This window comes from Neoarius graeffei, chromosome 15 (assembly GCF_027579695.1).
Source record: "Neoarius graeffei isolate fNeoGra1 chromosome 15, fNeoGra1.pri, whole genome shotgun sequence".
NCBI classification, from domain to species: Eukaryota; Metazoa; Chordata; class Actinopteri; order Siluriformes; family Ariidae; genus Neoarius; species Neoarius graeffei.
The window spans coordinates 25,970,795-25,981,583 of record NC_083583.1 but is presented as its reverse complement, the minus strand read 5'-3'; the positions used below and the strand labels follow the sequence as shown (position 1 = coordinate 25,981,583).

Genomic DNA, 10,789 nt, shown 5'->3' with positions numbered 1-10,789 from the left:
AAAAAAAGAGCACGTATTCCTGCCAGTCTGGCTTTTCATTCCAACTCAGTGGAAGGATCTTTTTATTTGCTTAAGTGCTTAGGACGGGTGCAGGGGCTGGCTGTAGGAAACTCTGGCACTTTGCAGTGAGTCGGATCATTTGGCTCGGTTCACCAATGAAATCCGACTCTTTCATTTCCCAAACGGTTCATTGACGGGTTTTTCCATCTAAAGCGCACAAAGGTACTGCGAGTGTGTAAGAATCCCTGCACTCTTATTGAGTCTGAAGAAGATTCTTTCGACAATGATTACATCTACCAAAAAACCAAAAACAAACAAACAAAAACGAATCGATTCTCCTAGCTCACATTAAAGAACCGGTTCAAAGAACCGACTCGTTCGTGAACGACCCGTTGCTATTACAAAAGCGGCAGGCTGAGCATTTTAGGACTGTTTAGGAAATATTTATACGCACTTGTGTACCACCTGTTATAAAACACTTAGTTTAGAGGCTTAATAATTGATATCTGGCTCCCTGGACGTTAAATGTGAGATGTGTAACGTGAATGAAACCGTGAAACTGACTGGCCATGAACTCCACCTGCTATTCAGGATGTTTTCGACACCGTTTGGTTCATATTCCTGAGAAGATATTTCTGTAAAACAGCAGTGAAATACGAACATTTCGAGAACATTACAAAGGGCTGTTCATGAATGTACCTGCAGAGGTTTTTAATAAGCTACAAGCTCAGAGAAAACGGAGCTAGGAGGTGCTAGCCGCTCGGTCAGAGGAGTCCTGTGTGTGAGGGTTTGGGAACCGGTTATTTATTTATGTTTATACAAATATATGTGCCACAGGAATGGAGGACGGCTTGGCGTCAGAAGACGATATCTGTGAGTAAGCTTATAACCGTCTAATTGCTGAAATGAGTCTGGAATGATTATAAATGTTTTGTTTCCTAGTTAAACCTGTTATAGGCTCCTGCTGGACTTCACATACAGAAAGTGACTCAATTGCCCGATCAGTTATGGGTTGTTTTACAATCAGGGTACGCAAGCTAAAAATCACATTTAACACTTATTATCTTCAATATCAAAAGGCTTGACTAAATAAACTTGGTTGTTTATTGTAGCCCTGTGATAGCTCTATTTACCATGCAAAAAAAAAAAAGTGGTGATAACGTTATTTTTGGTGAATGTATGGCAATATGTGTCATATTTAGCAAAATTACTCGTGTCATTTAGAAAAAGTGCTTTTTTGACCACAGGTAGCTCCAAAAGGGATGCACTTAAATCATTCTTTATACCATAAAACACATATTTGGTTCCATATCATTGGAAACGTAGTTAAGTTTTAACGTTGAATGCCAGTAAGTTTTCAGACTATTTTGATCAAATTAGTATGTGATTGTGTCAAAAAAAAAAAGTCCTCTCCGAGACAGCTAATTTTTCAATATAAAATAACATATCTAAAATGATTATTTTCATCCTAAAATGTGGTCAAGATATTGGGACATAAATATTAGAGACAACTAACACAAAGCTTACAGCCTTATATTTAAAAGCACTATGGAAGTAGTGGATTCTGAATTGTCAAAAAAAAAAAAAAAGTCCTCTCCGAGAATCACTTCATTTGTTTCTTCCATCTTATAGCAGATTACACAAAACTACCATACACATATGTCAAAAAATGACCTGAAATCTGTTCTTTAACTTGTCCTTCACTTAAAAACTGGTACAAGAACCAGTTTGAATCAATTTGAATTTTGGACCCCTGTGACACAAACTTTGTACCCTGATTGTAAAACAACCCTTATGACTGAAGTACAACATTTACTCTATCAGTCATTCCACCAGCACATATGATACACAGCAAAATTCCCCAGTAACACTTTTTTAAACACATTTGTGTCCAATTGGGCATGTATAGGGTATTAATTCAACACTGGAGATTTTGCTGTGTACCATTAAAACTGGCTTTAAATGAGAACCATTTATACAGTGATGCTTGAAAGTTTGCGAACCCTTGAGAATTTTCGATATTTCTGCATAAATATGACCTAAAACATCATCACATTTTCACACAAGTAGATAAAGTTAAACAAATGAGACAAAAATATTATACTTGGTCATTTATTTCTTAGGCAGGCAAGCTGGAGCCTATCCCAGCTGACTATGGGCGAAAGGCGGGGTACATCCTGGACAAGTCGCCAGGTCATCACAGGGCTGACACAGAGACACAGACAACCATTCACACTCACATTCACACCTACGGTCAATTTAGAGTCACCAGTTAACCTAACCTGCATGTCTTTGGACTGTGGGGGAAACCGGAGCACCTGGAAGAAACCCACACGGACACAGGGAGAACATGCAAACTCCGCACAGAAAGGCCCTCGCCGGCCACGGGGCTCGAACCCAGGACCTTCTCCTGTGAGGCGACAGCGCTAACCACTACACCACCGTGCTGCCCCTGGTCATTTATTTATTGGGGAAAATTATCCAATATTACATATCTGTGAGTGGGGCGGCACGGTGGTGTAGTGGTTAGCGCTGTCGCCTCACAGTAAGAAGGTCCGGGTTCGAGCCCCGTGGCCGGCGAGGGCCTTTCTGTGCGGAGTTTGCATGTTCTCCCTGTGTCCGTGTGGGTTTCCTCCAGGTGCTCCGGTTTCCCCCACAGTCCAAAGACATGCAGGTTAGGTTAACTGGTGACTCTAAATTGACCGTAGGTGTGAATGGTTGTCTGTGTCTATGTTGCCCCTTTTCCACCAAAGCAGTTCCAGGGCTGGGTCGGGGCCAGTGCTTAGTTTGGAACCGGGTTTTCTGTTTCCACTGACAAAGAACTGGCTCTGGGGCCAGAAAAACCGGTTCCAGGCTAGCACCAACTCTTTGCTGGGCCAGAGGAAAGAACCGCTTACGTCAGCGGGGGGCGGAGTTGTTAAGACCAACAACAATAGCAAGACCGCGAAAGGTCGCCATTTTTAAGCGACGAGAAGCAGCAGCTGTACAAACGCGAAGTCATCCATTATTGTTGTTGTTGTTGCTGCTGCTTCTTCTCCGTGTTGTTGTTGCTTCGATGTTCGCGCCAAAGTTTATGCAAACGTAGCGACGTAACGTGCGTATACAGCGACGTAATGACGTGGCTCCCCTTAGCACCCCGAGCTATGGAAAAGCAAACTGGTTCTCAGCTGGCTCGCAAGTTGAATGAGTTGTGAACCAGCACCAGCACTGGCCCCGAACCAGCCCTGGAACTGATTTGGTGGAAAAGAGATGTGTGTCAGCCCTGTGATGACCTGGCGACTTGTCCAGGGTGTACCCCGCCTTTCGCCCGTAGTCAGCTGGGATAGGCTCCAGCTTGCCTGTGACCCTGTAGAACAGGATAAAGTGGCTAGAGATAATGAGATGAGATATCTGTGAGTGGTAAAAGTATGTGAACCTTTGCTTTTTGACCCCCTTGTGCAGCAACTAAATGTTTGTGGTAACTGTTGATCAGTCCTGCACACCGGCTTGGAGGAATTTTAGCCCATTCCTCCGTACAGAACAGCTTCAACTCTGGGATGTGGGTGGGTTTTCTAACATGAACTGCTCGCTTCAGGTCCTTCCACAGCATTTCGATTGGATTAAGGTCAGGACTTTGACTTGGCCATTCCAAAACATTAACTTTATTCTTCTTTAACCATTCTTTTCTAGAATGACTTGTGTGCTTAGGGTTGTTGTCTTGCTGCATGACCCACCTTCTCTTGAGGTTCAGTTCATGGACAGATGTCCTGACATTTTCCTTTAGAGTCCGCTGGTATAATTCAGAATTCATTGTTCCATCAGTGATGGCAAGCCATCCTGGCCCAGATGCAGCAAAACAGGTCCAAACCATGATACTACCACCACCATGTTTCACAGATGGGATAAGGTTCTTATGCTGGAATACAGTGTTTTCCTTTCTCCAAACATAACGCTTCTTATTTAAACCAAAAAGTTCTATTTTGGTCTCATCTGTCCACAAAACATTTTCCAATAGCCTTCTGGCTTGTCCACGTGATCTTTAGCAAACTGCAGACGAGCAGCAATGTTCTTTTTGGAGAGCAGTGGCTTTGTCCTTGCAACCCTGCCATGCACACCATTGTTGTTCAGTGTTCTCCTGATGGTGGACTCATGAACATTAACATTAGCCAATGTGACCTCGCCGACTATTACACACCTTGCTCTTGGAGTGATCTTTGTTGGTTGACTACTCCTGGGGAGGGTAAGAATGGTCTTGAATTTCCTCCATTTGTACACAATCTGTCTGACTGTGGATTGGTGGAGTCCAAACTCTTTAGAGATGGTTTTGTAACCTTTTCCATCCTGATGAGCATCAACAACGCTTTTTCTGAGGTCCTCAGAAATCTCCTTTGTTTCTGCCATGATACACTTCCACAAACGTGTTGTGAAGATCAGACTTTGATAGATCCCTGTTCTTTAAATAAAACAGGGTGCCCACTCACACCTGATTGTCATCCCATTGATTAAAAACACCTGACTAATTTCACCTTCAAATTAACTGCTAATCCTAGAGGTTCACATACTTTTGCCACCCACAGATATGTAATATTGGATCATTTAACTCAATAAATAAATGACCAAGTATAATATTTTTGTCTCATTTGTTTAACTGGGTTCTCTTTATCTACTTTTAGGACTTGTATGAAAATCTAATGTTTTAGGTCATATTTATGCAGAAATATAGAGAATTCTAAAGGGTTCCCAAACTTTCAAGCACCACTGTACATGAAGAACCTTTTGAAAGATATTAACATATTTTATTGTCCTAAAGGATCTTTTGCACCACAAACAATTTCCTCAAATGTTCTTGTTAACTACCCACAGTTTTAAAAAAACGTTCTTAAAGGACCCTTAAAGGTTCTGTGAAATTTGTTTTTTTTTTTTAATGAAAAAAAACCCCAAAACCCTTATAGGTTCTATGAAGGACCACAAACCTTTGGGTTTCCCCCATTAGACAGTGTTACAACTCCCTTCAGGAATACATGGCCTTATAATGGGGAAGCCCTGGTTAGAGAAGCAGCTTTGGGATCAAAAGGTTGCCGGTTTGATTCCCTGGACCACAGAGGTGGACAAAGTACCCAACTTCATTACTTAAGTCAAAGTACAGATCCCACTGGTCAAATGTTACTCTGATACAAGTAAAAGTTGTACAGTCAAATTTTTACTTAAGTTAAAGTACTGAAGTACTTGCTTTTAAAAATACTTAAGTATTAAAAGTACATTTTCTGTCAACACGTTGTATTATTGTCACAATGCTTACAAAACCTAATGCCTCTGAAACAACCAATTTGATTATTTTATGAATTCACAAAATAAACACATTCTGTGCCATCGTGGTGGTTTAACGTTAAGCTAGCTAGTCAGTGAAACTCCATCTGACATGCTATCAAACTCTTTTCAAACTCAAAATCATATTGGGTAGCTAACGTTACTAGAAAAGAAAGATTTCTCCATTGTTTATTTGGCAAGATTATGCTAAAACATATTTCTGAAAGAACTTCAGATTAGTTAATGTTATTCATGTTAGCATAACTCTGTTTTTACATGCTAACTAACAGTGTCCAAGTTAACTAGCTACGTGTTAACGTTAGCTGTGGACAAGGCTACGGCAACTGGGTAGGCAAATCCATAGAAAGTCATTTGACGAACCAGACTGCATAGCTATTGCAACATTATCACTAGCTCTTAAAGCACAGAAAACTTCGTTGCAAGCTTTCTCTTGGAACAAAACGTTTACATACCTCAAATGCTTCCGCTGGTTGGATAGCTGTGATGTGGTTCGTTTTCGGCAAACGAAGCAAACATTTCAAATGAAACAACTCTTTATTCCTTTCAGAAAACTGAAACATGGGTTCTAACTATAGAACCATGGGTGTATGCATTCCCCAGAAGAACCGCCTCCTTCCATTCTGCTATCAACTGATCATGTTAAAACAATGCTGCTGAGAAATCACTGAACTTGATTTTATCCAGTCTATGGATGTGACGTGACTCTAGTGATTACTGATCGGCTGTCTCAGTGTCACCGGCAAAAAAAAACAATCACGTTTTAGAAAATAAAAGAAAAAACATCCACTTTCAAAGCCATTTCATAGTAATGAGTAACGAGGACCTTGTTAGAAATGTAGTGGAGTAAAAAGTACAATATTTGTCTTTCAAATGTAGTAAAGTTAGTCATAAGTTTCCAAAAAAAAAATACTCAAATGCTGCTTTTCCACTACCAACGCGGCTGAGTTGGGCTGAGCTGTGCCGGGCTGAGTTGGGCTGAGTCGAGCTGAGTGGGGCTGTTGGAGTTGCATTTCGACTACAACCGCGCTGAACCGTGCTGGCTGGAAGTGGGTGGACACATTGGGTGGAGTTAGCGAAAGTGGGTGGACGTCACGTGATGTCGTTAGGCGGCGCAAACAGTGACATCAGTGATCTTTTAAGCGGTAGTCTCACGACCCGGATAGTAAACAATAAACATCGAGGACATGGAGTCATTAGTGTTGCTGGTCTTGGTGCTGTGGCTTGTTGTCACCGACAACGCCAACAGATACTGGCAAGAGCGTATAGATGAGGCGAGGCGCATAAGGCTTCAGAAAGAGATGTAATTCTTCTTCTTCCGGGTTTACGGTGTTTACAGATCCCAGCGTGCTCGCGGGGCGTGTGTGGGCATGTGAAGACACTCCTCCTCACCAATCAGTGCACAGGGGAGTGTCTCCTCACGCCCCGAGCCCCACTCGGCTCGGTTTGGCTCGCTTCAGCCCCACTCCAAAACCGTGCGAGTTTTGGGTGCTGAGTAGGGCTGAAGCGAGCTGAGTCGTGCTGCTCTGAGGTAGTTGAAACACAAGCCGTGTCGGGCTGAAGTGAGCTGAAAAAGGGTAGTGGAAAAGGGCCAAAAGTGTACTTAAGTATAGTACTCAAGTAAATGTACTTCGTTACTATCCACCTCTGCTGGACCAGTAGGAATGGCTGAAATGCACTTGAGCAAGGTACCTAACCCCCACTGCTCCCCAGGTTGCTCTGAGTATGTTGTACATTGCTCTGGATAATCTGCTAAATGCCATTAATTTAATGTAATGTAATGTAATAATAAACAAGGATAGTTGTTCAGTAACTTTATTTGAAACACATCTGTCCTGTAACCTTTGACTAGATTCTTGGTAGAAAATTTGTTGCATTAATAAAAGATAGAACACTTTATAAAAGGGTTTTATTTGTAACCTTTTGTGAAAGTGTTTTTCCTAGAACCCACAGCTGCATAGGGTTGAACTTGAAACCGTAAGGTATCTCACAGGCATAGCATAACATTATATTAGTTTAATAATGGTTAAATGAAACATGACAGTTCATTCATACTGTAGCCTTGTTATGCCATTGCTAGGGTCATTTGCCATCGTTAGTTGTCATTACTGTTAGAGGGCTACACAATATATTGTTTGTCACAAAGACTACACTCACTGGCCACTTTTAATAGGAACTTGTTCTCGATTCTAAGATCCCTGTTCTTGGCTGGCAGGAGTGGAACCCAATGTGGTCTTCTGCTGTTGCATGCTGAGATGCTTTTCTGCTCACCATGGTTGTAAAGAGTTGCTATATCCTTCCTGGCAGCTTGAACCATCTCATCTCATTATCTCTAGCCGCTTTATCCTGTTCTACAGGGTCGCAGGCAAGCTGGAGCCTATCCCAGCTGACTACGGGCGAAAGGTGGGGTCCACCCTGGACAAGTCGCCAGGTCATCACAGGGCTGACACGTAGACACAGACAACCATTCACACTCACATTCACACCTACGGTCAATTTAGAGTCACCAGTTAACCTAACCTGCATGTCTTTGGACTGTGGGGGAAACCGGAGCACCCGGAGGAAACCCACGCGGACAACATGCAAACTCCGCACAGAAAGGCCCTCGCCGGCCACGGGGCTCGAACCCGGACCTTCTTGCTGTGAGGCGACAGCGCTAACCACTACACCACCGTGCCGCCCCAGCTTGAACCAATCTGGCCATTTTCCTCTGATCCCTCTTATCAACAAGGCATTTCCACCCACAGAACTGTCACTCACTCAGTGGTTTTTTTTGTTTGTTTTTTGCACCATTCTGTGTAAACTCTAGAGACTGTTGTGTGTGAAAACCCCAGGAGATCAGCAGTTTCTGAAATACTCAAACCAGTCCATCTGGCATCAACACCTATGCCACAGTGAAAGTCACAGAGATCACAATTTTTCCCATTCTGATGTTTGAACTGAACATTAACTGAAGCTCTTGATTTGTATCTGTATGATTTTATGCATTGTGCTGCTGTCAGTTGGGATTGGCTGATTAGAGAACTGCATAAAACAGCAGGTGTATGGGTGTACCTAATAAAGTGGCCGGTGAGTGTCTGTTGTGTGTGTATTTGTGGGTGTAAGGAAACGTACACAAGTTGGTTTGATTCACAGTTCAATTCAATTTGATTTCACAGACAAATTTGAACAAAAATTTAAATGAAGAAAATTTGACCACTTTTTTTTAAATTCTGTATAATAATGTAAAACTAACCATAATAAAGACTACATAAGTAAAGTAAATATAATAAAGATTGCTGTGAACAGAGGTTTAATATTGTAAACAAAATGTAATACAAGTTCACGCTATCTTAAAAATGAATAAATAAATGTATAAATTCTCCCAAACATCTTTTTTGATTGAATAAACAAAGTGTCTGACCTGGACCTGACTGTAGCAGAAACAGAGCTCCAAAGTTGGCTAAAATGCCCAATTTCTGCAGCCTTTCTCTTGTGGAACTGGTGCCATAGATTACAGAGGCATGGGGATGGTGTATTTTGATAGCTGCTGTTTTTAACGTGGTTGTGTAACCATAGAATGTATATTTCATGTTTAGCTTTGCAATTCAGAGCTACCGGGATCAGTCGCTTGACAAAAGCAGATCTCGCAGGTGCTCCATGAAAGAATGCAATCATGTGTGCAGTGTGCTCTTTATATAATGGAGACATTTCTATAACTTAATTTGATGTGGAGACTGTGACATCTGGTGTTTTTAAACAGTGCAAATGCATAACATGCATAATTAATAGAATGCTGAAATGACAGCTTTCCATGATGCAAATCATCACGTTTTTGCGTCAGGATGTATTGTTACATCCTAGGTATTGATGTACATCACAGAAGACTGCAATATGCAAGCAAAACTTTAACTTCATCGTCATTGGCAAGTAATATCAGCTGTGATCCAGATGAGCTGTTTGGAGATATCCTAACATTAATAAACATAAATGATTTTAACATGTCTTTAACCAGCTGTTGATGTATTACCATAATACTGCATTGCTATAAAGAAATATATGTTCAACTGGGTGGTAATAGACTACAAGTATGTCACACTCACATAAAGTAGCAATATAATTGCAGGATTGTATTCTATCCACATTCTGAAATCTCAATAATGTTGTATAATTGGGTACATCAGTGCTTCCCACATATGGAAAACGGGTATACTGACAACTGCGCAGATACAGTGCCTTGTAAAAGTATTCATCCCCCTTGGTGTTTGTCCTGTTTTGTTGCATTACAAGCTGGAATTAAAATGGATTTTTTGGGGGTTAGCACCATTTGATTTACACAACATGCCTACCACTTTAAAGGTGCACATTTTTTTTTTAATTGTGACACAAACAATAATGACTAGAAAAGCACTCGGAGAGCGCAGACCTTCGCCAAGAACCCTTTTAAAAAATCCGGGATCCAGAAGGTGATCCGGATCACCGCCAAAATTTAATGGATTGTTACTTGTGCCCAGTCACACACCTGGAAAAAACTTCAGAGCAATCCGTTCATAACTTTTTCCGTAATGTTGCTGAGGCAGGGAGCATGGGTGTGTGTGAGAAAGACAGAGAGGAATTGAGGGGGAAGTAAATAAATAAATAAATAAATAAACTAGCTACATCCCATACCATTCGGCTAATTACACACAATGCTAACATAGCGTTGCAAAATATGCAAGCTAGCTAAATGTTAGCAACTTGTGATAGCTTATAAATATATACATATATCTTTTAATATTTGAATATTAAAAAAAGCAAAAAAGGAGTCCTTTTTTAAACATATACAGCTCTATTTAATGAACTTTATTAACCACTTTGCTAGCTAGCGCTTCATTAAAACTCTCCGCATTTTGTTTACGCCACTGGCTGCTATGGCTGCGGCTGTGATTTCATTTCATCCAGAACTCCGTCCCAAACCGGCCACTACTACACTAACTAGCCTGCCTAAATAGCGCACTTCTTCATTGTGTTCCAACACACTACCTATTGTGCTAGTTTGCGATTTGAGACGTTGCCAGCACAGCAGACTGTTATACAATTAGCGCCCCCGCTGGCTGGAATAAATAGTAGGAATATCACTGCGCATGCGCTGTACTGAATCAACCCCAAAAAATGACACAGTAGAAAAGCACTCCTTTAAAAAAAATCCAGGATCCAGAAGGTGATCCGGATCACCGCCAAAATTTAATGGATTGTTACTTGTGCTCAGTCACACCTCGGGAAAAAATTTCAGAGCAATCCGTTCGTTACTTTTTCCGTAATGTTGCTAACAGACAAGCCAACAAACAAACCAACGCTACCGAAAACATAACCTCCTTGGTGGAGGTAAAGATGGGAACCCCCACCCAGAAATCTGGAGTGTGCATAAGTATTTACCCCTCTTTCGTATGGAACCCCTAAATAAGAGCTGGTCCAACCAATTCACTTCATCAGTCACATAATTAGTTGATTAAGAGCCACCTGTGTG

At 41.4% G+C, this 10,789-nt stretch overlaps 1 protein-coding gene across 1 annotated transcript in view; it reads left to right on the top strand.

The window, feature by feature from the left end:
• The first annotated feature begins 410 nt into the window (after positions 1-410).
• Positions 411-10,789, top strand: part of ankdd1a (ankyrin repeat and death domain containing 1A) — a 51,222-nt gene continuing 40,843 nt past the window's right edge. Inside the window, exon 1 of the mRNA XM_060940471.1 lies at positions 411-873. Within this exon, the coding sequence (XP_060796454.1) occupies positions 840-873 (34 nt within the window). The 5' untranslated portion in view covers positions 411-839. The remainder of the gene's footprint in view (positions 874-10,789) is intronic.